Source organism: Stegostoma tigrinum, chromosome 1 (genome assembly GCF_030684315.1).
Source record: "Stegostoma tigrinum isolate sSteTig4 chromosome 1, sSteTig4.hap1, whole genome shotgun sequence".
In the NCBI taxonomy this organism is placed as follows: domain Eukaryota; kingdom Metazoa; phylum Chordata; class Chondrichthyes; order Orectolobiformes; family Stegostomatidae; genus Stegostoma; species Stegostoma tigrinum.
In genome coordinates this window covers 30325225-30352697 of record NC_081354.1, presented here as the reverse complement: position 1 = coordinate 30352697, position 27473 = coordinate 30325225, and the positions used below count along the sequence as shown (strand labels likewise).

The following is a 27473-nucleotide window of genomic DNA, read 5'->3' as shown; positions in this document are numbered from 1 at the left end:
AGAAACAGAGTTACTGCTTCATATCCAATATGACTTTGGAACAGTTTCTGAAGTTTTAGGATTACATGGAGCACTGCTGCCTTACAGAGCCGGGGACCTGGGTTCGATTCCACCCTCGGGCGACTGTCTGTGTGGAGTTTGCATATTCTCCCCATGTTTGCATCGGTTTCCTCCAGGTGCTCCAGTTTCCTTCCACAGTCCAAAGATGTGCAGGTGAGGTGGATTGGTGATGCTAAATTTGCCCATAGTGTTCAGGGATGTGTACAATAGGTGGGTTTATAGGGGGATGCTCTGGGTGGGACGCTCTGAAATTCAGTGTGGACTTGCTGGGCCGAAGGGCCTGTTTCCACACTGCAGGGATTCTAGGATTAATTCCCTAATCGTAATATGGAGTATCAAGTAGACAGATTGGGAGAGAGGCAGGCTGAACCTCTGTCCTCCTCTGCTGTTGTAATCAGTGGCTTACTTTGCAAAAGGTTGCAGTTTTCTTTCCTTTAGCGAAGTCAGTTTAAAGATGACTTGCAGAAAACTTGCTTGGCCCTAAACCGGGAGTGTTACTTATTCATACATTCAAACCCGAGTGGCTCTCACTAGACTTTTCAAGTGCATACAAGAAAGATGCAAGCTAAAAATATTTACATTGATTTTCACATGAATTGATAATGTTCATCAGAGTTCAGTGATGCTTCCTTCACTAAGGATGTAAAGTTCAGGTGAACCTGGATGGTTGAAGGCAAGAGCTGAAGAATTTCATCAAAGTCAGTGATAGCATGTGCAGTGATGTTTGTCGTCAGTTTAATTTTCATACTATTATAGGAATCTTTCTGGAAACTAGATTTCAAGGAAGTTGCAATTCTGGCAGGTGGAATCAGACTGATTTTAAGAGTTCTGATATTTTTCATTAAACCCTTTAAAATGTAGAGGTGTTTTGGTCATATGACATTGTCCATTGTTGAATAATTTAGTTTATTAACTTCAATCCCTCTGATTTAAAAAAAATTATTTGTTCACTTGAGGCGATGGATGGTGGCTTTGAGTTCCTCTGCAAGAATAACAAATTCGTGTGTCTCCATTGGAGGACTTCAGTAGGAGACTTCAATAGGATGTAGGTTGGTGAAATAGCATGTGGCAGGTAAAATTTAATTCGTAGAAGTGTGAAATGCTATACTTTGTTATGAAGAACAAACAGATGCAATACAAAATAAAAGGTATACTTGTCACCAGGGATGCAGGAAAAGAGATGGTTGAGAATGTGGTAAGAAAAGACATTCTGCTGTTTATATATAGAGGCCATGAGAACTAAAACAAAGACATAATTATAAGTTTTTTTTTAATGAAATGCTGGTTTGGCCTCAGCCAAAGTATTCTGTCTAATTTATGAACACTGTACTTATGAAGATGTGAAGGCTTCGGATGAAAGGTTTACTAGGAAGTTTCAGAATTGTGAACCTACAGTTATCTGGGTTACTCTGAGGGGAGATTTGACTGTGTTGCTCAAACTTAAGTGCAGACAGAATAGATGAAGAAATACTAGGCTGAGAACCAGGACACCGATTTAAGATGTCAACCTAAAACGTTAAATCTGATTTCTCTGTGCAGATGCTGCCAAACATGTTGAGCTTTTCCAGCAATTTCTGTTTTTGTTTCTGATTGTTAGCATCCGCAGTTCTTTTGAGTCTTAGACAGATTTAAGGTAATTAGTAAAAGTTATGAGTAATTGTTTTACATTGCAGGTGATTAGGCTGTGGAATGCATTGCGCAAGTGAGAGATGAAGACAGATTCAATCATGGCTTGTAAGAGAGAATGGTGGATTTCAGGAATAGGACAAATGATCACAATTAGGGGACTTGCTTTTGCAGGGAGATGACCTGGGCACAATGGGCCAAATAGACTTCAGTGTTAACAACAATTGTGAAACATAACAGGCTCGAGGTGATGCATGACCTACCTGTTTCATGGTAACAAAGTGTAAAGCTGGATGAACACAGCAGGCCAAGCAGCATCAGCGGAACAGGAAAGCTGATGTTTTGGGTCTGGACCCTTCCTGAGTTCGAAGTGAGGGGAGGAAAGTTTATGGGAGATATGTGTGGAAAGTTCTTTACGCAGAGGGTGGTGGGTGCCTGGAATGCATTGCCAGCGGAGGTGGTAGATGCAGACACGTTAGGGTCTTTTAAGATATATCTGGACAGGTACATGGATGGGCGGGGAGCAAATGGACACAGACCCTTAGAAAATAGATGACAGGTTAGACAGAGGATCTCGATCGGCGCAGGCTTGGAGGGCCGAAGGGCCTATTCCTGTGCTGTAATTTTCTTTGTTCTTCAGAAAATTTCATCAGCTTTCCTGCTCCTCTGCTGCTTGGCCTGCTGTACACCTTGTTATCTCAGATTCTCCAGCATCGGCAGTTCCTACTATCCCCGTTTCATGGTTCTATGTTTACTCAAATAACTGCTTTTTCCTGATCTGTGTATTGTGCAAAGATACAATTCCTAAGCATCATTCACTGTTTACAATATTTTTCTTTGAAAACAAACTATTTATTTGGGACGGATGTAAACATTAGTTGCTAGATAACAAAGTGTGAAGCTGGATGAACACAGCAGGCCAAGCAGCATCTCAGGAGCACAAAAGCTGATGTTTCGGGCCGAGACCCTTCATCAGAGAGTGATGCTCTCTGATGAAGGGTCTAGGCCCAGAAACATCAGCTTTTGTGCTCCTGAGATGCTGCTTGGCCTGCTGTGTTCATCCAGCTTCACACTTTGTTATCTTGGATTCTCCAGCATCTGCAGTTCCCATTATCACTAAACATTAGTTGCACTTTTCTTTATATCCATTCATGGGGTATGGATGTCACTAACTGAGCCAGTACTTATTGCCTATCCCTAATTGGCCTTGGAAGTGATAATGAGCTGTTGCCTTAAATTGCTGCAGTCCTTAGGTTGGAGATATAATGATGTGATGGTGGGAAGGAAGGCCCAGGATTTTGACCCAGTAACAGTGAAGAACTATAGCTCCAAGTCTAGTTGGTGTGTGACAAGATGTAGAACTTGCAGATGGTGGTGTTCTCATCTGCTGTCCTTTTCCTTCTAGATGGTATGGCCACTAGTTTGTAAAATGCTTTTGAAGCAGTTTTGGTCAGTTGCTGTAATATATCTTGTATGTGGTACATAATGCTATCACTGCTCTATGAGGTGGGTGACTGTTGAAGGAGGTGGATGGAGAGGCCAGTCAAGTGGGCTGTTTTGTCATAGATGGTGTGAAGTTTCTTGAATGTTGTTGAAGCTGTACTCATCCAGCAAGTGGATATGATTTCATGACGCAAGTAAAAGCAAAATACTCTGCATGCTGGAAATCTGTCATATCAGACTTGAAACATTTACTCTGGTTCTCTTGCCACAGATGCTGCTAGACCTGAGTTTCTCTGGCATTTTGTGTTTTTGTTTACGCATTCCATTACATCCCTGACCTGTACCTTCTAGGTAGTGCACAAGTATTGGGAAGATTTAGGGGATCATACACATGCTAAAAATGAATAGCAATTTACTAATATATAATTCCTACATTTTCTGGTATGTTTTCACTTTTGCCACATTACTACATGCTTCCTCTGCTGTGACCTTTCTGAAAATTAATTGTTTTTTGAATTGAATATATTTGTCAGTTTCCTGATGATTGGTGAGTTCCTTTTTCTATTTTTTCCCGCTACTTGGCATGAGCGAAAAGAACTTCTGTGTTTGTGAAGTGACTTTCACAAACTCAGAACATCCGATGAAGTATTTTTTATTCGAAGTGTGGTCACTTGCAACAAGTGGAAATACAATAATCAATTTGTGCAGAGAAATGTTTCGCAAACTACAGTTAGCAGGATAACAACTTGAGTAAAAATCAGCTGGATCAGGGACGTGAGAATTTTATAATGTGTTTGAGAGTGACACTGTTAAGTCCAAAACTATGGTCTTAAATCTGAATTGGCTGAAATTGGGAACACAGATTAAAGGGTGTGATGGCTGATTATCAGTGGCAAATATTTAAAGACATAATTCATTATTTATTGCAAGTTATCAATCCCTTTAAAAATAATCTAAGATGGAAAAATATCCCAACCATGAGAAGTTATTGTTAGATTGTGGAAAAAGACTTGTAACATTGCTAAAATGTTATAAACCTGAAGACTGGGTAGATTTTGTAATTTCTCAGTAATCTGCTGGATTTATGGAAATAAAATGGAATGGGAGTAAACTGACAAGGAGTAAAAAATAAATTATAAAGGCTGTTATCAATATACAAAAATCAACAGTGTAAATAATGTGGGTTTGGTACAGATGACAGGAAAACTTCCTTGTGAATAAGGAAATGACAAATATTTTAATACAGAGTATTCCTGAAACAAGTGAGAGCAGTATAGTATTGGTGAAGAGATAAATCTGGAGAAATCAATAGGAATAAAATCTAACAAAACCCCTCGATTTATGTCCTAACATTTCAAAAAGAAGTGGCTTTTTAAAAAAATTATTCGTGGATGTGAGCATCACTGGCTACAACGTCATTTATTTCCCATCCTGAATTGCCTTGGTGGGGGAAAAGATGACTAGTTGCTTTCTTGAAACACTTTGGTCCATGTGGTGTAGGTACGCCCACAGTGCTGTTCAGAATGGAGTGTGAAGATTTTAACCAGTGACAGTGAAGAAATAAAGGCCGAAGTATTTAATGCATTGGTTTTGATCTTTCAAAATTCCTGAGATTTTAAAATGATCCTATTGAATTGGATGCAGATGTAACCCAACTATTTTAAGAAAGAGGGAAAAGAACAAAAACAAAATCATAGTAATGAGTAATATGTATAATGTTTTTATCATTAGTAAGGACGTGGTAACTGACACTGGGAAGATTGTATTATGAATTGGCAGAGTTAACATGGAATAATGATAGGGAAATCAAGTTTGATTGATTATAGTTTTTTGATGGGATACTGGTAGGCTGGATGAGAGAAAACCAGTGGATACCTGATATATCAATCAAATGCTGCAAATCTGGGATAGACACAGCAGATAGTAACTTACTTTTGTGACTCTGTTGAACCAGCCAGAAGATGAATGCATGATTATAGTTGGCGAAACAAACAAGTTTATTCACCATAAAATCTTTTTTTTTCAAAACACTACTTTGATTTGGATTCCATGGGTTTTAAAAAGTCTACTTCGCATCTGCTTGAAATAATTTTGAACAGAATACTGTGGATATGAAACCTGTTACTTTTCCATTCTTTTATGCAATTTTCCAATATATATTCTTAATGTTGAAATGGATTAGCCCAGTGGAACTTTTTCTGTAAGCTAATTTTTGTGAATCCTGTAACCCATTGAAACATTGGAACTACAAATCTCTAATGGGTCAAGGGAGTAGGTCTAACAGGTTAATTAGTGGAAATTCCAATCTGAGTCCAAACCAAAATAGTAATAAGTAGTTTAGGAGTTGGAATTTACAAGTCATTTCACTTTGAACATCTGAAACAACGATACAAAATTTGGAAGAAATCAACTGAAGTCAGTATATTTTGCATGAATTAGCTGCACTACAGATAGCAACAGAAAAAAAGCAGATTTCAAAACCAAAGAACTGGGCATTTGCTCTCTTTTTTTTTCTGGCCTTGATAACTGGACTTTCCTGCAACATATACAAGTGGGGATTTATGAACATCAGCCAAACTAGTGAAAATTATGGCAGTTGAAACTTCTAGAGTCAGCATGATTATGGCACAGGACAACACCAATGAACCACTTGAGCCCATGCCAACTTTGTGTCAAGCAGTCCTGTTAGTTTCATCCTCCTGCATTAACCACATAGCCGTGTATGGATTTGCCTCAAGTGCCCATATAATTTCCATTTTAAATTATTGTCTTTCCTTCAATCAATGTCAGAATTTTGAAATACTTTTCAATCATGAAATTTGAGCATTTGTGGTACACTTGTTGTAAAAATAACTAATTTCCTGTTTTGAAATGTTCTAAGAATATAACTTCTAAGTTCAGGGATTGAAGTTTTGTCAAAATAAGATAATCAAACATTTGTTTTGGAGGAGGTGCCTGTAAAGTGACTTAAAGTGATTGGAATTCCAAAATATTCTGTTTATTTAGTAGTCTCAGACTTAGATGTAGGAAAACATTAAACAGTGGCTGTTTAAGTCTTGGTAGGGAATAGATGTCTGCAGTTGGGTTCATTAAATTATTCATTTCCCAGAATCAATGAAATGTTTTGGAAGATAACAGTCATTACTTTAAACCTCTAACTGGTACATCAGGGTGTGGGCATGTTGCCATGGGGATAGTTTTTTTTATTTTCTCAAATATAGGCAGTTACAGTATGGAGCTGGAACAATTGGAAGCAGGCAGAGAAAGCTGCAATAACAAAGTCTGGACCTGAATGAACACAGCAGGCCAGGCAGCAGTAGAGGAGCAGGAAAGCTGATGTTTTGGGTCTGGACCCTTTCCACTTTCCTGCTCCTGTGATGCTGCCTGGCCTGCTGTGATCATCCAACTCCATACCTTGTTATCTCAGACTCCAGCATCGGCAGTTCCTACTATCTCAGAGAAAGCTGCAACCTGTGGATTCTTGGAAGTAGCTGAGACTGAAGACAAAAGACCATCAGAAGCAATCTGATTTTTGGAGTTACTGAGATGGAAAGCAGTGAGGCCCATGCTTGAGCTGGAGTGTCCCCAATACGGATATGCTTTAAAAAGAGTTAGAGGGTCACCTGACCAGATACTAGTGGAAGGATCCCAAGAAATCTCATACCTTTCGAAGAATTTAGGAACACTAATAATGAATTGCTGAGAGCTGTGGCACACCCTAATTTGGCCTTAACAAAAGGTGGAAGAATCCTTGACATTCTGGAAACTAGGGAAATTCTTGGGTGAAAATAAAAGTAATATGAGAAGTGACAGCTGAGATTCTCAGTCTTAGGGAATAACTGTTTGAAATATTACATTTAATTAGTCACACTTGCTTGATTTAATCTTTCTACTATAAAATCTTTTGCTTAACACATGAAATTTGAGTGGTGCAATTCTAGAAGTCTAGAAAGACTAGAAGTTCGAGAATAAATAGAAGTCTTAACCTTTGTTTTAAAAAGATTCATTGCCATGCGGAGGGAGATGACAAGATGCTGGCTTGAACTGCTGCAGTGTCTGGTGTAGATGCACCCACAGTGCTGCTATGAAGACAGTTCCAATATTTTAGCTCAGTGACACTGAAAGAATGGCACAACAGTTTCAGGTTAGGATAATATCTAAATTAGAGGAAAACATGCAGATATTACTTCCATGCACTTACTTTGCCTTTGATCTCTGGTGTTAGAGGTCACTCAGTTCAGAAAATGCTATCAAGGAAAGCTTCGTGAGTTCCTGCAGTGCATTATGTATTTGGTACACGCACACTTTTTGCCATTATATGCTGTGGTGGATGCTTTCTAAGAATGTTTTTCTTTATTGGTTTAAGAGAATGTGAGCATTTCTGGCTAGGTCAGCATTTATTACCCATCTTAACTGATGGAGAGGGTGATGGTGAGCTGTTACCTTAAACTGTTGCAATCTGTGGGGTGCAGGACACCAGTGGAGCTGTTAGGAGGGGAATTTAAGGATTGTGACTCCATGACAATGAAGGATCAACAGTATATTGAGGTACGTTGGCTCGCCGACCTGGTTTGTTGGTCCGCAGACATTTCGTTACTGTGCTTGGTAACATCCTCAGTGCAGACTCTGATGAAGCGTCAGTGTGTTTTCCTGCCTGGTTTTTAAACTCTGAGGTCCGTTGCGATAGATTGCCTCACTTCTGCGTTTCCTCCGTTGTGGAATGTATATGGGGTCGAGTTCAATGTGTTTATTAATAGCCTGCTTCGTGGAGTGCTGTGCTTCCAGGAATTCTCATACTTGTCTCTGCCTAGCCTGTCCCAGGATCTTGGTGATGTCCCAGTCAAAGCCGTGGTTCTCCTTGTCCATGTGGATTGAGGTGAGTAAGTATTGGTCGTGTCTTCTTGTAGCCAGTTGGTGTTCATGTACTCTTGTTGTTAGTTTCCTTCCTGTTTGTCCAAGGTAGTGTTTCTCGCAGTCTCTGCAGGCGATCTTGCAGATGACATTAGTCCTGTACATGGCAGGGAGTGGGTCTCTAGTTTGTCTGAGCCCTTGTCGTAGGGTTGATGTGGGTTTGTGTGCCACTGATGCCCATTGGTCGTAGAAGTCTTGTGGTGAGTTCTGACGTGTTCCTGATGTAGGGTAGTGTGAGCGTGTCAGGGCGTGTAGAATCTTTGATGCTGTTCCTGTAGGCATCTCCTGACCCAGTTCTTTGGATATCCATTATCCTTGAACACTTTGAAGAGGTAGTCCTTCTCCTCTTGGCTTGGTTCTATGTTGCTGCAGTGTGTTGTTTCCCTTTTAAATAGTGTTTGCATGCAGCTTCATTTGTGAGTGCTGAGATCGTTACTGTTGAGGTTCAATACCTGGTCTGTGTGTGTGGCTTTTCGATGTATTTTGTTTGCAGTTCCCTGTTTGTCTTGTGCTCGACGATGACGTCCAGGAATGGGTGTTGTTTGTTCTTCTCTTCCTCTCTGAATTTTATTGTGGTGAGGGTGTTTATGAGTTTCTATATCTCTTCTAATTTGGTCCATTTACTGATGACAAAGGTGTCGTCTACGTAGCGTATCCATAGTTTAGGTTGGATTTGCGGAAGGGCAGTCCTTTCTGGTCTTTGCATCACTGCTTATGCTATGAATCTGGAGATGGACGATCCCATGGGTGTCCTATGGATTTGCTTGTAAGTTTGGCCATTGAAGGTGAAGTGGGTGGTCAGGCATAGGTGCAGTAGTTTAAGCATGTTGTTCTTGGAGATGGTTTTACTGGGGTCGTGTTCTTGTTAAAGTAGTATTGTCATTGTTTCCCTTGCTAGTGGTATGTCTATTGACATGACTAGGGCGGTGACATCAAATGATACGTTGGTCTCTTCACCCTCTATCTTTATGTCTTTTGGAGTTGAGGAATTCTTGGGTTGAATGGATGGAGTGGGGTGATTTGTTGACTTGGTGCTTGAGTCTTCTTTGTAGTTCTCTGGCTAATCTGTGTGATAGAATGCCTGGTAGGGAGACTATGGGTCTGAGGGGGACTTCCGGTTTGTGCACTTTAGGGAGGCCGTAGAATCGCGGTGTGTTGTTTCCTATGGGTTTCATTCTTAAGAAGTCTGCTTTGTTGATCCATCCTGTTTGTTTAAGTAGCTTGTAGTTTGTTGACTAGTTGTGGTGTCAGCTCAGTTTGTACTGGCCGGTACGTGTTCTTGTTAGTGAGCAGTGCTTGTGCTTTGGAGAGGTAGTCTTTTTATTCATTATCACTGTCATGTGCCCTTTGTCTGCAGGTAGTATAGTGATGTTCTTGTCTTTCTTTAATCTGTCCTCGGCTTGTCTTTCCCAAGTGTTGAGGGTGTTGTGTTCCCTCTTTCTGATTTAGTGTCGGGACTACTGTCTGTCTTATAGTTTGCTGTGTTTCTTCGTTAATGTTGTTGGCCTTGAGTGTGGCTTCCAGTGTAGCTAGACATTCCGTTTTGTTGGCGTCCCTGTAGTTGTAGTTCAGTCCCCAGGTGAGAGCGGCTTTTTCCGCTGCTGTCAGTTTCCTGTCAGAGAGGTTCCTTGTCCATGTGTCAGTTCTATTGTTGTTGTTTTTTTTGGGTAAGAAGAATACCTCTTCCAAGTATTCAAGGATAATGGATATCCAAAGAACTGGGTCAGGAGATGCCTACAGGAACAGCATCAGAAAGATTCTACACGCCCCGACATGCTCATCACACTACCCTACATCAGGAACCCATCAGAACTCATCACAAGACTTCTACAGTTGCTGGGCATCAGTGTGGCACACAAACCCACATCAACCCTATGACAAGTGCTCAGCCGAACTAGAGACCCCCTCCCTGCCATGGACAGGACCGATGTCATCTACAAGATCCCCTGCAGAGACTGCGAGCAACATTACATTGGACAAACAGGAAGGAAACTAATAACAAGAGTACATGAACACCAACTGGCTACCAAAAGACACGACCAATACTCAATCCACATGGACAAGGAGAACCACGGCTTCGACTGGGACAACACCAAGACCCAGAGACAGGCACAAGAATTCCTGGAAGCATAGCACTCCATGAAGCAGTCTATTAATAAAGACATTGACCTCGACCCCATATACATTCATGACGGAGGAAACGTGGAAGTGAGGCAATCCATCACAACAGACCCCAGAGTTTAAAACCCACAACCCAGAGGCTGCACTGAGGATGTTGCCAAGCATGGTAACGAAATGTTTGTGGAACAACAAACCAAGTCGGCAAGCCAACCAACCTCAACACCCACAACCCAAGCTACAGATCTACTCCAAAACCTTAGATCAACAGTATAGTTCCAAGTCATGACGGTGGTGGACTTAGAAGGAAACTGTGCAGGTAGTGATGTTCCCATGCATGTGTTGTCTTTGTCCTTCTAGATGGTAAAGGTCTTTGGTTTGGAAGGCCCTATTCAAGGATCCTAGTGAATTATTGCACTGCATCTTAGAGATGGTATACCCACTGCTGCCACTCTGCATTCATAGTGAAAGAATAGAATGTTGAAGGTAGTTGATCCAGTGGCATGATATGTCATAGTGGGGTCATGGCCCAGGGGAAGATAGGAGGACGTATCTGAGAACTGGCGCTCACCCTCTGTAATGTCGAGGTCAGACTACAGCAGCACCACCCTTTATCAACAGGCTTATCGCCTCCATGCCCCTTTCTTTGGACGAGAGTCTTTTCCCTGTCCCATGGACCCCTTCACCCCTCCCTCTGGACTTTACCTGCATTCAATCTGTTCACTAAGAACTGTCGATATGACATTGGTTGCCTCGATTTCTTTGCCCCCTGACCAAATCCAGTCTATCTCCCTCCGTGCCCTTGTGCACTTAGTTATAACTCTGACTTTGTTTTCCAGCCTGTCAGTAAGGGTCATGCTGTTGTAGTGTGGCGTACTGACCTCTGCAATGCAGAGTCTCATTGGCAGGTCTCTGACACCACTTCCTTTCTTCCCGTGGACCATGACCCGACCATAACACATCAGGCCATTGTATCAACTATGGTAACTGATCTCGTTTCATCTGGTGACCTGTCCCCTCGCCCTGCACAGCTCACTTCTACCTCCTTCCAAAAATCCACAAACAGGACTGTCCAGACAGACCCATTGTTTCATCCTGCTCCTGCCCCACAGACTTCTCTCTTCCTACCTTGACTCAGTCTTCTCTCCCGTGGTCTAATCCCTGACCACGTATATCCATGATTCTTCTAATGCTTGACACCAGTTTCAAAATTTCCAGTTTGCACGCTCCATGCAGTCCCTTTTACATGTCCATTTCCCAACAGGAGGGTCTTAAGATTGTCTGTCTGCTTCTTCCTGGAGCAAAGACCTAAACCATCATCCTCCCCCACCACCACCCTCCTCCACTTGGCCGAGCTTGTGCTCACCCTCAGTAACTTCTCTTTTATCTCCTGTCATTTTCTTCAGGTCAGAAGGGTACCCGCATGGACCCCAGTTATGCCTGTCTCTTTATGGGGTACGTGGAACACTCTTTGTTCTAATCCTATTCCGGTCCCCACCCACAACTCTTTCTCCAATATATCAAAGATATCATCAGTGCTGCTTCCCTCTCTTGTCCGGAATTGGAAAAGTCCATTGATTTTCGTTTCCATTTTCCACCCTGGTCTATCTCCTGACTCTTCCCTTCCCTTCCTCGAAATCTCTTGTTTCCGTTTCTGGTGATAGGCTGACCACTAATATCCACTATAAACCTACTCACTCCCACAGCTGTCTAGACTATACATTCTCTCCCTCTGCTTCCTACAAAGACTCCACCCCATTCTCTCAATTCCTCCGTCTCCATTGCATATGTTCAGATGAGGTGAACTTCAACAAGGGAGCCTATGAAATGTCCACCTTCTTCCTCAACAAAGGATTCCCCAGCACTGTTATTGACAGGGCCCTCAACCAGGTCCAACCCATGTCCCAACTTCTTCTCTTCCCTCGCGCAACAGCAATAAGGTTTCCCTTGTCCTTATCTAACATCCCACCAGCAGCTATTTCTACCACCTCCAGTGAGATGTCACAACCAGACACCCATTCCCCTTCTGCAGACACCATTTCCTCCAGGACACCCTGGTCCATTTCTCCTTCGTTCCTAACACCGCTCCTCCACACAGGACCTTTCTCTTCAACAGCTACCTGTTTAACTCCTCCCTCCTCAATATCCAAGGGCCCAAACATACCCTCCAGGTGAAGCAACACTTCACCTACACTTCCCAGAATCTAGGCTACTGCATTTGCTGCTCACAACGTGGTTTCCTCTACACTGGGGAGACGAAGGGTAGCATGGGTGACTGCTTCACGGAACATCTACGTTCTGCTCACAAAAAAAAGCCCTGAGCTTCCAGTTGCCCGCCACGTTAACACACCACTCTGTTTCCTGGCCAACATCCGTCTCTGGCTTGCTGAAGTGTTCCAGCGATGCTGAGCGCAAACTGGAAGAACTACAGCAACTTCTGAGGAAGGGCCACCGGACCCAAAACATTAACTGATTTTATTTTTTCTTCACAGATGCTGTCAGACCTGCTGAGCTTTTCCAGCAACATCTGTTTTTGTTCCTGGAAGAACAATACCTCATTTGCCATCTGGGGGCCCTGCAACCCTCCAGACTCAATACAATGTTCAATAATTTTATGGTCTAAACTCGCCCATGTCCTAGGCCCCTACCCCATACACCAGGCCTTGTAATCTCACAGCCTGTCATTACGCACTACTTATTGTTAGTCACTAACAGTCTCCGTTAACAGCTATTCACCCTCCTAGCCAGATTGTTATCAACTCCTTTATCTATCCAACTGCTCTTCTCTCTCTTTGGACTCTATCCTTTTATCCTTTCGTTTATGCCCTACCACATCCCCCTCCCTATTTTCTGCATATAAACTGATATTTTCCCAGCTACCATCAGTTCTGAGGAAGAGTCACCGGACCCAAAGCATTAATTGTGATAGTTTTGACATCGATGCTTTTCCAGCAATTTGTTTTGTTCCTGCTTCAGTGTCTGAAGTGTTGTGAATAGTATTAAATATTATGCATTCATCAGTGAACATCCCCAATTCTGACATTACGATAGTGATTTTGAAACGGTTGAATCAGTTGTAACAAAAAGAATCAATTATATGTTGTCTAAATTTTCAATTGGTTAGTTCAAGTGCATTTAACACTGTTGTCTACCTGTTGGCAACGATAGTCAAAAAGAAAGAAAGGATGCAGCTGTTTTGAAGACCGTGCTAGTTGAATATTAAATTCTTCGCCTCATTTGAATAGTGAGAACTTTACTGTTTTCTATCCGCAAGCTACTTAACACTTGTGCAGAGTGACAACTGGCCACAGTGGAAGTGAGTTAGAGATGCTGTTGATGGAGAACAAAATACAGGATAGCATTTGTTGAATTATTCTAACTTTGATATTGATTGTGAAACTGTTGTTCAGCAATATTCTAAACAATTGTATTTGAATTTTCCTTCTCTCATGGTTTTAGACAACTTGGTGAATTATGCAGCCTATAATGAACCAGAGCATGAGCTGCCATCAAATGAACTTTGATGCTTTCGTCCTGTTCCTTTTCTTTCATCTCTGTTGCTTGTTTTTTTTTTTGCAGTGATCTTGAACCAGAGTGGCTGGATGATGTGCAGACGAATGGTGAGCTATTCTACCTGGAGCTGAGTGAAGGAGAGGAAGACGTGCTAATCCAAGCTAATTCGACTTCAGCACATCTGATCAATTGTGTCAGATTTAGTGACAGTGAGGCAGAAGTAATTTCAGACCACACACCAAGGGAGTCTTGCAGACATGAACACAAACTTAAAAAGCTTGCTAATGTTTTAAAGAAGAAAAAGGTAAAGCGCACCCATTCTTGCAGCAGAGCCAATGAACGGAGAAGTAGTCACACACCAGTACCTGCTTCAATACTAAAGCATCAGACAAATCCCAAAGTTGGTGTTTCAGGGCAGGTTACTTATAAAGATGTGTATGTTTATGTTAATCCAAACAAAATAAGTGACAAATCGCTGAACAAAGGGACAAAGCTTCTGGAGGCCTTTGTAGGAATTATTCACCAGCCTTCAAGGAGAAAGCCAGTGGCAGGAAAGCAGTCTGATAGATTAACAGACACAAAAGTAACAACAGAAGAGCGACTTGTTGTACACAGTTTGGCCTATGGCAGTGCTGCTATGAAAAGTGGTCAAATATTAATCGGTAAGTATGAAAATATTTATTTACGCAATTAAGATATCTCTCGAAAAACAAAATATTGCGAGTACTGTAATTCTGAAATAAAAGCAGAAAATAGTGGAGAAACTAAGGTTTGGTAGCATCAGGGAAGAAAAAAAGTGTTGACATTTCAAGTCTGTTACAACTGTTCTGAAGTGCTTTACAGATGAATGTGTTGTAATACTAGGTACACTGTAGATATTGCCAGAGAATAATTTTATAATGGTCCTGAGAATTTGGCTATGGATTTAGAAGTAGTTTGGGTTGTACATTATGAAAATGGGTTCCAGACTATCTGGCTGTCTTTTATTCTGCAAATTTTCCACGTGCTACTTTATGGTTAAGAGTTCCACTCTACTCAATCAAAGTGGATTTGTTGCCTGTTTTTAGCTATGTTAGCCATTCGGTCATGCTATCATCGGAGTCAGAAAGTCCTGGGTTCAAGTGGCGCTCTAGATTGCAAGTGTTTGGTTTTGTTTGTTTTATTTCTCTTCTTCTTCCAATTTTACACAACAGGAAACTCCAATTCCATGGTGGATCACGAATTAAGTAGCAAAGACCATTGGCAGACTAGATCAATATGGCATACAAGCTGTTGCTAAAATAGCCAATTGTCTAGTAAACCCCCTCCAAACTGCTTCTAATGCACTTAGTCCTTCCTTGAATAAGGAGACCACTATTCCAGATGTGGCCTCACCAGTGTCCTGTACAACTGAAGCATACCTTCAGAAACTACAAAAAGTTGTGAACACAGCCCTGACCATCTCACAAGCCAACCTCCATCCATTGACGCCATCTGCACTTCTTGTTGCAGCTGAAACGCAGCCAACATCATCAAAAACTCCTCCGACCCCTGTTATAATCACTACCAATTTCTTCTGTCAGGCAGAAGATAATAAAAGCTTAAACACACATACCAACAATTCAAGAACTGCTTCTTCCCCATTGTTATTACACTCCTGAAAGGACGTCTCAAATTTCAAATTTAATGTTGATCTTGCTTTTTGTGCAACTTCTTTGCAGCCATAACTTTGTATTTGTCGCTCTGTTCAATCGCCCTATGATCTTTGTCTGTTATGATCTGCCTATACTGCATGTAAAACACAACTTTTCACTGTACTTAGGTATATGTGACAATAATAAATCAAATAAAACTTCTCTACTTTTGAATTTAATTCCTCTCATAATAAACAATAACATTAGTTTTCCAAATTACTTCCTGTACTTATGTACTAACCATTTGCAATTTCCTCCACTAGATATTCACATCTCTCTGCATCTTGGAGCTCTGCCATCTCTTACCATGAGGTCACATTTTAAAAAAACAACTTTCCTGGCAAAATGAACAACTTCACAGTTTTTCACAATGTACTCCATTTGCCAGATCTTTGGCCACTCACTTGACCTATTTATATTCCATTATTGCCTCTTTTGCCTTCTTCGGAACTTGTTTTCCTACTTGTTTCTGTATTGTCAGGTAACTTAGCAACCATACCTTCAATCACTTCATATAATTTACATAAATGATTTGGACAAAGTTGAGGGTTCAGTGGCACCCAACTGATTATACCTTTATATACCAGAAAATGACCCATTCTTGCCTACTCTATTCTTTCTGTTAGCTAATCAATCTTGTATCCACGCCAAAATGTTATCCACCACAGTGAGAACCCTGATTGTGGCAGCTTAATCAAAGTGCAGCACATCCACCAGTTCCCCTTTTATGCAAAGCACATGTTACTATGAAGAGTGGCAATAAGTTGGTTGAACATGACTTTTGTTTCTCAAAATCATGGACGTGACCTATTATAACGACTTTACTTATGCCTTCTAACATCATCTTCCCTATATGTTAACTGGCTTATAATTTCCTGCTTTCTGTCTCCCTTTGAAACATAGCTAAATTAAGTCTTTTGTTTAAATCAAAAGAAAGCCTCCCTGAATCTAGAGAACTTTGGAAAGTAGACATCAGTGCATCAACTACCTCACTAGCCACTTCTTTTAAGGCCCTAAGATAGCATCCATCAGAACCTAAGGACTAGTCAGCTCACAGCTGCAGCAATTCATTCAGTTACACTCTCTGGATCATTGTAATTTCTTGAGTCCTTTGTGATTCCTTTTCCTGAATTTGAATATATCCCAATGACCACTTATTATAATCTCTATAATACTGCCGGCCTCCACCACAGCTCAGTCCCAAATCTGCCGAAGCTGTCATTATGCTTTTGTTACCTCCAGACCTCAGTATTTCATACAAAACTCTGCTGCTTGTAACCTAATGCACACCAATCTGGCACATCATCATTGTTTTGCTTCCTTACTTGCACAAGTTCCTGTTCAGTGTCTGCATTTTTTTAAAGTATCCGTCCCTGTATTGAAATTCCTCCATGGCTCATCCCATTCTTCTTCTATAACTTCTTACTACTTTATCCAGAATACTACTTTTCTTTTAATTCTAGTCTTTCATACATTTCCCACTTTGTCCATCAATGTTCCAGCATTGTCCAGCACTAAGTTCTAGAATTCCCTCCTGAAAACTATATACTTGTCTCTTCTTAAAACATATCACTTTAACTAATCTTTTTACTTCTTTCTTTGGTACATTGTCAATTTTTGGCTGAGTAGGCTTCTCTGAATTCCCAGGACATATTACTTTGTTACGGGCACTGTATACATGGAATTGTTGTATGCAAGGGAGCTTATACATAAGTAGCACCAACAGAGATTTGATGGAGCAAATTACTTTCTACTGTGTAACCTTTTTTGGTTCTTTGATTCCTAAGCATCTGGAAATGCTTGATACCTTTGGCCTGGATTTTGCAGTCAGTTGTATGGTGACAACGATTACTACTGGCACTGAATAAAGCTATCCTGGGAACAACACAACCCTAATTGTGAATTTCATAAGAATTATCCTATGATACTACTTTGAAGGAGAACTGGGGAGGTGAAGATCAGCAAGCCAATGCTGCAGGAGGCCTTCAGTATCATGGTTACCAAGCAGCAGGAGATTTTTTTTCCGGTTTTGAATTCAGACTGTTTGTTTCTCTTGAACCATCTGTATCTGTGAAAAAATTTGATCACCTTTTCTAATTACTGCATATTGCTTTAAATAAGCTGTCAGTGTTAGCAGTATATAGCAATTTAAAGAACATCTGTGGAATCTAGTGTGCAGCAATGCAATTTATCCTATTTTAGACTTTAAAGCTGAGGCTGACTTCCAAAATTGACACGATCTACATTTTACAATGAAAGTGAATCTAGTAATGACTTATGATTGAATAAAGACAACTGCTTAGAACCGCCTCAACCTCTCCACCCCTCTCACCCACTCCAACCTCTCCCCCGCAGAACGGGCAGCCCTCCGCTCCCTCCGGTCCAACCCCAACCTCACCATCAAACCCGCAGACAAGGGTGGCACAGTGGTAGTATGGCACACTGACCTCTACATCGCCGAGGCCAGACGCCAACTCTCCGACACCACCTCCTACCGCCCCCTCGATCATGACCCCACACCCGAGCACCAAACCATCATCTCCAACACCATTCATGACCTCATCACCTCAGGGGACCTCCCACCCACAGCCTCCAACCTCATTGTTCCCCAACCCCGCACGGCCCGTTTCTATCTCCTTCCCAAAATCCACAAACCTGCCTGCCCTGGTCGACCAATCGTCTCAGCCTGCTCCTGCCCCACCGAACTCATCTCCACCTATCTGGACTCCATCTTCTCCCCTTTGGTCCAGGAATTCCCTACCTACGTCCGTGACACCACCCACGCCCTCCACCTCCTCCAGGACTTCCAATTCCCTGGCCCCCAACAGCTCATCTTCACCATGGACGTCCAATCCCTATACACCTGCATTCCGCATGCAGATGGTGTCAAGGCCCTCCGCTTCTTCCTGTCCCGCAGGCCCGACCAGTCCCCCTCCACCGACACCCTCATCCGCCTAGCCGAACTCGTCCTCACCCTCAACAACTTCTCTTTTGACTCCTCCCACTTCCTACAGACTAAGGGGGTGGCCATGGACACCCGCATGGGCCCCAGCTATGCCTGCCTCTTTGTAGGTTACGTGGAACAGTCCCTCTTCCGCACCTACACAGGCCCCAAACCCCACCTCTTCCTCCGTTACATTGATGACTGTATCGGCGCCACCTCTTGCTCCCCAGAGGAGCTCGAACAGTTCAACCACTTCACCAACACCTTCCGCCCCAACCTTCAGTTCACCAGGGCCATCTCCAGCACATCCCTCACCTTCCTGGACCTCTCAGTCTCCATCTCAGGCAACCAGCTTGTAACTGATGTCCATTTCAAGCCCACCGACTCCCACAGCTACCTAGAATACACCTCCTCCCACCCACCCTCCTGCAAAAATTCCATCCCCTATTCCCAATTCCTCCGCCTCCGCCGCATCTGCTCCCACGATAAGACATTCCACTCCCGCACATCCTAGATGTCCAAGTTCTTCAAGGACCGCAACTTTCCCCCCACAGTGATCGAGAACGCCCTCGACCGTGTCTCCTGTATTTCCCGCAACATGTCCCTCACACCCAGCCCCCGCCATACCCGCCCAAAGAGGATCCCCCTGGTTCTCACACACCACCCCACCAACCTCCGGATACAACGGATCATCCTCCGACACTTCCGCCATCTACAATCCGATCCCACCACCCAAGGCATTTTTCCATCCCCACCCCTGTCTGCTTTCCGGAGAGACCACTCTCTCCGTGACTCCCTTGTTCGCTCCACACTGCCCTCCAACCCCACCACACCCGGCACCTTCCCCTGCAACCGCAGGAAATGCTACACTTGCCCCCACACCTCCCCCCTCACCCCCATCCCAGGCCCCAAGATGACATTCCGCATTAAGCAGAGGTTCGCCTGCACATCTGCCAATGTGTTATACTGCATCCACTGTACCCGGTGTGGCTTCCTGTACATTGGGGAAACCCAGCGGAGGCTTGGAGACCGCTTTGCAGAACACCTCCGCTCAGTTCGCAACAAACTACTGCACCTCCCAGTCGCAAACCATTTCCACTCCCCCTCCATTCTTTAGGTGACATGTCCATCATGGGCCTCCTGCAGTGCCACAATGATGCCACCTAAAGGTTGCAGGAACAGCAACTCATATTCCGCCTGGGAACCCTGCAGCCTAATGGTATCAATGTGGACTTCACCAGTTTCAAAATCTCCCCTTCCCCAACTGCATCCCTAAACCAGCCCAGTTCGTCCCCTCCCCCCACTGCACCACACAACCAGCCCAGCTCTTCCCCTCCACCCACTGCATCCCAAAACCAGTCCAACCTGTCTCTGCCTCCCTAACCTGTTCTTCCTCTCACCCATCCCTTCCTCCCACCCCAAGCCGCACCCCCATCTACCTACTAACCTCATCCCACCTCCTTGACCTGTCCGTCTTTCCTGGACTGACCTATCCCCTCCCTACCTCCCCACCTATACTCTCCTCTCCACCTATCTTCTTTTCTCTCCATCTTCAGTCCGCCTCCCCCTCTCTTCCTATTTATTCCAGAACCCTCACCCCATCCCCCTCTCTGATGAAGGGTCTATGCCAGAAACGTCAGCTTTTGTGCTCCTGAGATGCTGCTTGGCCTGCTGTGTTCATCCAGCCTCACATTTTGTTGTGCTTAGAATAGTTGGCCATTTCATTTCCAACCAAACCATGCTGTGTGAGGCTGCACAGAAATCATTAAATTGGCTATGACTAGACATGACAAGATGACATTCTATACTGGATGTCTTGATGGAGAAGGCAGAAAGGAAGGACAATGTCCTGTATTTGCAGAGGACCAAGCAGAAGGCAATGGGACCAGATAGCCAAGGAAGTCATTGACAGGAGTGCAACCATGAAGACTTAGATACAATACCACAAGAAGTTCAATGACCGTATATGATTCGATGTGGTCAGTGAATGTTTCTTTGCTGTCGTATCATATCGACTGCACCAGCAGTCTTCAACTGCTAAATTCATCCAGCCCAACACTCATCAACAATTTCTATCCGTTAGGCCTCATACCTAACATGCATACATTTCACAGCACCCTCACAGCTGGCTCTGTCACATGTTTTACATCTACTTCTCTTCGGTTCTGTATTCTGTCAGTTACTTGACCATGAATGTCATATCACCTAAACAGATTGCACAGCATGCTTTCCCTCTCTTGCAAGACAAAGTCGTGCATTACCAAAGTAGCACGATCTAATACTTGGGGGCAGAGGTGTACTTGTATGCCCTGCTCCATTATTTGGCTAGCCATTGCTAAGTCTGAAACTATCAAAATTGATGATGTCCTGCCACCTAACCTCTCTTTTTCTCATCTAACTTCTCCAACGATTCGCAAATTTGTCATCTCTAGTGTGTAAATTAGACAAGTAGAAATCTCTTGCGTGCATTCACCACAAAATCTGTGCATTTCTGCTTTCAAGTAACCAAAAAGCAGAATCTGCTAAGACAATAGAAAAGCACCATGAAAACATAGTTCAGTGGCTACTGCTAGTCAGCGTAAACAGATCAATAACATTGTAGCTCATAAGCTAACACATCGCTGGAACATCATTTGGGCCCAAAAGCTTGTAAATTGGCAACCATTTGTATGATGGAAACGATGCACTCCAGCCTCTGCATTTTCTCTTGATTTTACCATTGCTGTCAGCTACTTAGTCATTGACATGATGTAATTCAGAATGTGCTGTTGAAGATCTATCTGCACATGGTGAGACAATGAGCAAGGCCTTACATGAACACTTCAGTGGGAAACCAAGAGAAGAATGCAGTGACGTGTGGACAATAAAATGCTTGATTATTCAGGAAGCCTTCCAGATAAAGCGTAAAGGAACCATCTCCGCATAGGGCTTCCTGCAGAGTGACAACACCATGATTGCTACCAGAATACTTGGGGTATGACACTGTCTGTGATCTCCTGAGCGCTAGAGATTGAGAGAGTGGAATTCCTTTCACTTATAGTAAAGAGCAGTTTTGATACGTGCCCGCAAGTGATATATATGCAATTAATGCATCTGGACAAGCCTGCAGTCGTAAGAGATGAATCCTTGTTGCAGATGCTGCTGTTTGGAAAAAGAGATTAATTCTCTTTCACTAAGTAGAGATCCTCATTAACATTTTTTGCAACAGTGGTTGACAAATATAGATGTCGGAATTTTTTCCAGCTCCACCCTGTAAGGAACTAAGTGCATGAAAGTTTAATGCCATGGCCAATTTCACAACCACTGAGCTTCCATTCACACCTGCAGTAGATTTGAAGATACTTTTACTGAAATGCAGACATCTTGGATATCATTCTTCTGAGGTATAGGTTGGTGAATTATCTCTTGAGCATACTTTGTGGATATGGTCTTCTGAGAAACCTTGTTCCTCATTTCCATCTACCGTCTGCATATCCTGCTCTGTTTGGCCTCTCTTCATTGGACAAGTGTTGGCACATTTCAAACAGAATAGTATACCCATATCTGGGAGCAGCTGCTTTATGCAGAAGTCTTGAAGACAACGAAAAGTACTGCAGCAGCTACCAGTCTTTCCCTGTACATATTTGCAACTTGAAAAAAATTGCACAAAGTACCAAATAATTGTAAAATGGAAGCAGCAACCAAAATAAATCAGTCAGCACATCGGTAAGTACTTGATTTTTAAGTAACAGTGTCAGTTTAAGGTGTAGTGGGTTTTTTTTTCTGCTGTGCTCAGCTGTCCAAGGTTGAGAGAGTTTAGCTGAAGCGTTGAATGCCAAATTGGCTCGACTAGCATTGTGCTCTGTCTGCTTTAATGTACTTAAAGTAGATATTAATGTCCCCTTAAAAGTATCATCCAAAACAATTCGTCTACAAGCCTGTCTATGCAGATGTATTTTGAAGCAAAGGGCACGTTTTGTGCCCAAAGCACAGGTGACAACAATACCAATCCTTCACCCTTGATCCCCTTAAATGCTCAGTGTATTGGTTCACAGAATGAGCCCTGTACATTACTGAGACATTAGGTAAAACATGTTGGCAATTTCTGGAGTTCAGCATGATGAGATATGGTCCCACAACAAGTGGGAAGTGTTCAGGATTGTGAAGATGAATGTTTAGAGGCATTATATTCCTTTTAGAGCAAAGCATAAACCTGGTAAGATGAAGGAACAACGGATGAATGTTGGTATTGAGGTTCTAGTCAAGAATGTTGGAAAATCTTATTTTAGATATAGGCAACTTAGTTCAATTGAATATCTTAATTAGTATAAGGAGTGTGGGGGCATTCTTAAGAGGGAAATCAGGAAGGCAAAGCTGGGATATGAAGTAGCATTGGCCGATACGGTCACAGATAATCCGAAGAGATTCTACAAATACATTAAGACCGAGAGGGTAACTAGAAAGAGAGGTAGGGCATCTTAAAGATCAAGGAGATCATCTTTGTATTGAACCCCAGGAGATGGGAGAGATACTAAATGAATATTTCGTGTCAGTTTTTGCTGTGTAGAAAGAAATGGAGCCTAGAGAATGCAGAGAAATAAACTTTGATGTTTTAGGAACAGTTCACATTACAGAAGAGGAAGTTTGAGAGGTCTTAAATATTACAAAGGTAGATAAAGCTCCAAGTCCAAAGCAAATGTAACCCAGAACATTGTTGGAAGTAAGGGTGGAAATTCTGAGACCCCATGCAGAAATACTTGCATTACTGAAAAGGCATCACTCTTCTCTTGTCTCTTCCTTCAGTGCAGCAACAGATTGTTAATTCAAATCAACAAGTTTCCTTTTGCATTACTCATGGACAGGTCCAAGCCTGGAATGAATCATTTTGTATTTAGTGCATGATTTTAATCACTGAGTTAATCCAAATAATTGTTGTCTTATATGATTTAGTTACTGGTAGTCATAGATTCCTGTCAACATTTTCAGACAAAATAGAAAGAGAAATAATATTTAATCACAGACTCAGTAAATAGACTCAGAGTACAAGAGCAGGGAAGCTATGATGATGAACTTTTGTAAAACACTGGTTAAACTGTAGTTGGAGTATTATGTACAGTCTGGGCACCGTGCTATAGGAAAAATATGAATGCATTGAAGAGTGCAGAATAGTTCCAGTGTTGATCCATTTCCATTATGAGGAAACATTAGAAAAATTGGGATTGTTTTCCTTAGAGTCAAGAAGGCTAAGAAAAGATTTGATAATTTTGATATTTTCTGTGAGGGATCTGGACACATTGGAAAGGGAGGAAAAACTTTTTCCACTCAGGCGTAGATTGACAACTAGAAGAGAGGATATTAAAGTTTAAGGTTCTTGCAAAGATTTGTAGCTTGGGTTTTGGATGATGATGTTGGCTTTCTCACCAAGCTGCCTGGTTATCGTACAAACGTTTTGTCACCATGCTAAGTAACCTCATCAGTGCAGCCTCTGATGAAGCGATGTTTTTCCACTCCACATGGAATTTATATGATCTGGTCTTTTAAGTTAGGTTGTGTCATTTCCGGTGCTTTTTTTGTGTGGGTTTGTATATGGCGTCTAATTCCACATGTTTGTTAATTGCATTACGGGTTGAAAACCAGGCCCCTAGGATTTCCTGTGCATGTCTGTGGTTGGCTTGAGCTAGCATGATCACATTGTTCCAGTTAAATTGATGGCCTTCATTGTCCAAGTGCAGTGAGATGAGGGAAAGTTCATCCTGTTGTTTTGCTGCTAGCTGGTGTTCGTGTATCCTGATGGCTAGTTTCTTTCCAGCCTACCCAATGTAATGTTTGTTGCAGTCTTTACAAGGTATTTTATAAACTGTGTTGGTCCTGCATGTCATGGGTATGGGGCCTTTAGTCCTTGAATGTTCGTCGCAGTGTGGCTGTGGGTTTGTGTGTTACCATGGTTCCTAGTGGTCATAGGAGTCTCATTGTCAGTTCTGATATGTTCTTGATATAGGGTAGTATAGCCAGTGTCATGGGGCATACTGTGTCCTCTTGGCCTTTTCTATCTAGTAGGCACCTTTGGATGAAGTTGTTGGGATATCTGTTGTTAACAAATACCTTGTATAGGGTGCTCTTCCTCCTCCTTGGATAGTTCTGGCGTGTTGCAGTGCGTTGTGGCTTGTTTGAAGAGTATCCTAACAAAACTTGGTTGCTGTGGAAATTGCGAATTTGGTCAATTTGAGTTGCCTTCCTGTATAATGTGGTTTGGAACTTAATGTTGGTCATTCGTTTTACCCTGACATCTAGGAACAGAAGTTGATTGTTGTCACCCTCGCCTCTTGTACATTTGATCACTGTGAAAACATTGTTGATGAGATGGTGTGGTTCTTCTAATTTGGTGTGTTTAATGATGACACATGTGTTGTCCACGTATCAGATCCACAATTTTGGCTGTAAGCGTGACGGCCTCTGCAATAAATCCTGAGATGGGTAACCCCATAAGTGTGCCATTGATTTGTTTATATATTTGGCCGTAAAAGATTAAATGTGTGGTGAGGCATATGTCCAAAAATCTGAGTATGTTGCCCTTGCTGATGGAGCTGTTTGGAGTCAGTGTTCCTGCTATATCTAGTAATGTGGCAAGTGTTTCTTTGGCTAGTGGTATGTTAATGAACGTGAATAGTGCTGTGATGTCAAAGGATACCATAATCTCATTGTCGTTGATTTTAATGCTCTTGAGCTTGTTAAGGAGTTCCTGGGTTGAGTAGATGGAGTGGGGTGATCTGTCAACCAGGTGCTTCACTCCCTGAAGGTCCTTAGCCAGTTTGTGCGTTGGTGTGCCTGGTAGGGAGACAGTGGGTCTGAGGGGGATGCCTGGTTTGTATACTTTGGGTAACATCTGATGATGTTATGTAGGAATGTAACGAAACGTCTGCACGATAACCAGCCAGCTCAGCAAGCAAGCCAACAACCTCATCCACAACCCGAGCTACAAAGCTTTGCAAGAACCTTAAATACTGATGGCGCAACATGCTCAATGTAGCCTGGCAAAGGGAAAACTTTCACCAACTGACTGAGTACTACTCGCAAACAACTTCACTTTCTCCACGAATGCCTCAGGAACCAGGTACTGCCCTGCAGTACAGACCATGTCTAGTCCCAGTGTCCCAGGAATCTGGAACTTTCACCCTTGCACTATTTCTCCAGTCACATGTTCATTTGAGAGATCCTGCTATGCTGTGCTAGCTAGCATATGTCACTGGTGGTGATCCCAAGATCACTACCTTTTTTGAGGTACATTTTTTAAGCTTGCTTCTAACTCCCAATGTTCTTTTAGGTTCCCAAACAACAATGTTGGCTGTTGCTACTTTCCTCTGAGAGGCCATTCCTGCAAGAGTATCCAAATTGTTATGTCTGCTTTGGAATGTCCACAGGGTGCATACACTAGTTATCTGGTCCGCTTTCTGTGCCTGGTGGTCACATCTGTTCCCTCCCTGCCTGTGGGGGCTAAGCCTGTGGAGTGAACACCTCTTTGTACATTCAATCCACAGTACTCTTATCCTCATGGATGCTGCACAGTGTGCCCAGTCATTGTTTCAAGTGTTGCAGCTGGAGACGCTTCCTGCACGTGTTCTGGTCATGGGCCCAACTGTGCCCAACTTTAGAGCAGGCCCAACATATAGAGCTGGAGAAACACACCACAGCCTTGTGCTTTTCTTCCATAAATTACCCCTTTAAGTTAAACTCTTAGATTGCCCTTAACTTCAAATAATATTAATTAGTCTAGGGCCCTTCTTCTCTGGACCTTTGCATTATGTGCTTAAATCATAAAGCCAAAACAAAGACCTTACAAACTATGAGCAATAAAAAAAGTATAAATACTCACCCAATCAGCTGCTTTCTCGTACCTTGCACCACTTTTTGACACTGTTTGTAGATTGCTTGACTGCAATGCCGACTGTAGATATTTTGATCAGTGTTCACCTACTCTCTGTTATTGGTTGCATGCCTCATGTGTTGGTCAAAATTCACTCTCCCTGTGCTTGCTCAAACATGTCTGTGTCATTAACCATTTCAGTCCTCACTGGCATATCCAAAACTCTTGATCTTCAGTATGGCCATTTTACGGTTAGTGTCTCTACAGTAGTTTGGTCAGACCTCCAAGATGGACAGCCATGCCTCCTTAACATTGTCTGTACCTACCTAACTCCTTTCCCTAGTGGCAGCAGGAAGCTATTCTTGTCATTAATACATGGATCTCTTAGTTACTCCTAATCTCCTTCAGCCAGTTGGCAGCTTCCTTTCTCTAATGGGCACTTTTTTCTTCTCTACTAATCAAATGTGTAGTACGAATAAGATGTGACATGTCTTTCCTATAGAGGATTGAAAAGCTACGTTCATTCCCTCGTCCTAAATCTACTCCCACCAGGACTGTGATATGAAAATTTTCTCTATGCCTTCCTTTATTTCTTCAACTTAGTGCTACTTGGGTTACCCCTTCTGGTCCTCATTTAAACAGTCAAGTCACCCCTGGGCTATTTCTTCTCCTACCACCATTCCTTGAAATAGGTTATGTCCTATGTCCCACATCACTCATACAGACCAGCCTGAGATGGTAATGTGGCTTTCTAAGCTGCCCATCAGCTTTCAGATATTGTTCCTGATTCGCTCCCTGCACACTGGTACATTCAGTGTTTCAAACTACTTTCCCATTCATTGTGAGTAATTCATAAGCCATTACCACCCATGTAGCACAGTTTGTGGCTGCTTCACAACATGCCATGCCTCCCACTATGTGACTGGCTTAAAAGTATGCCTCTGCCTGCATCTAATCACCATGTCCTGGGCCAGTTTGGCCCCATTTATGCCTTTCTTCATATTGGATATACAGGTGAAAGGTCTTCAAGGATGTGAGAGTCCTAATGTAGGTGCTTTCAAGAGGGATTTCTTTATTTTGGTACAAGACTCTTCCAGTTCTGCTCCCAGGGTATCACTTTTTCTTCAGGATACCCTCCCTTTATAAAGGATTGTAAGGGAGGATACATTTCTGTGTAACCCTCAACAAATTTCCCGTAACAGTTAAGAGGAGGAGGGAACCTCTTGATTTAATATGTTGAATACTTGCTCCTGGCCTCTAAAATGATAAAGAACATGCTGGCAGGTTAATAACCCTGTAACAGTTAAATGACTCCATATCTTCTGGATACCCCTCACATTTGTGG

General features: G+C 42.5%; 1 protein-coding gene across 2 annotated transcripts in view; it reads left to right on the top strand.

The window, feature by feature from the left end:
* Positions 1-27473, top strand: part of intu (inturned planar cell polarity protein) — a 139877-nt gene that overhangs the window by 17904 nt on the left and 94500 nt on the right. For both annotated transcript variants that reach the window (XM_048536378.1, XM_048536370.1), the window contains one exon: positions 13738-14333. In XM_048536378.1, the coding sequence (XP_048392335.1) occupies positions 13738-14333 (596 nt within the window). The remainder of the gene's footprint in view (positions 1-13737; positions 14334-27473) is intronic.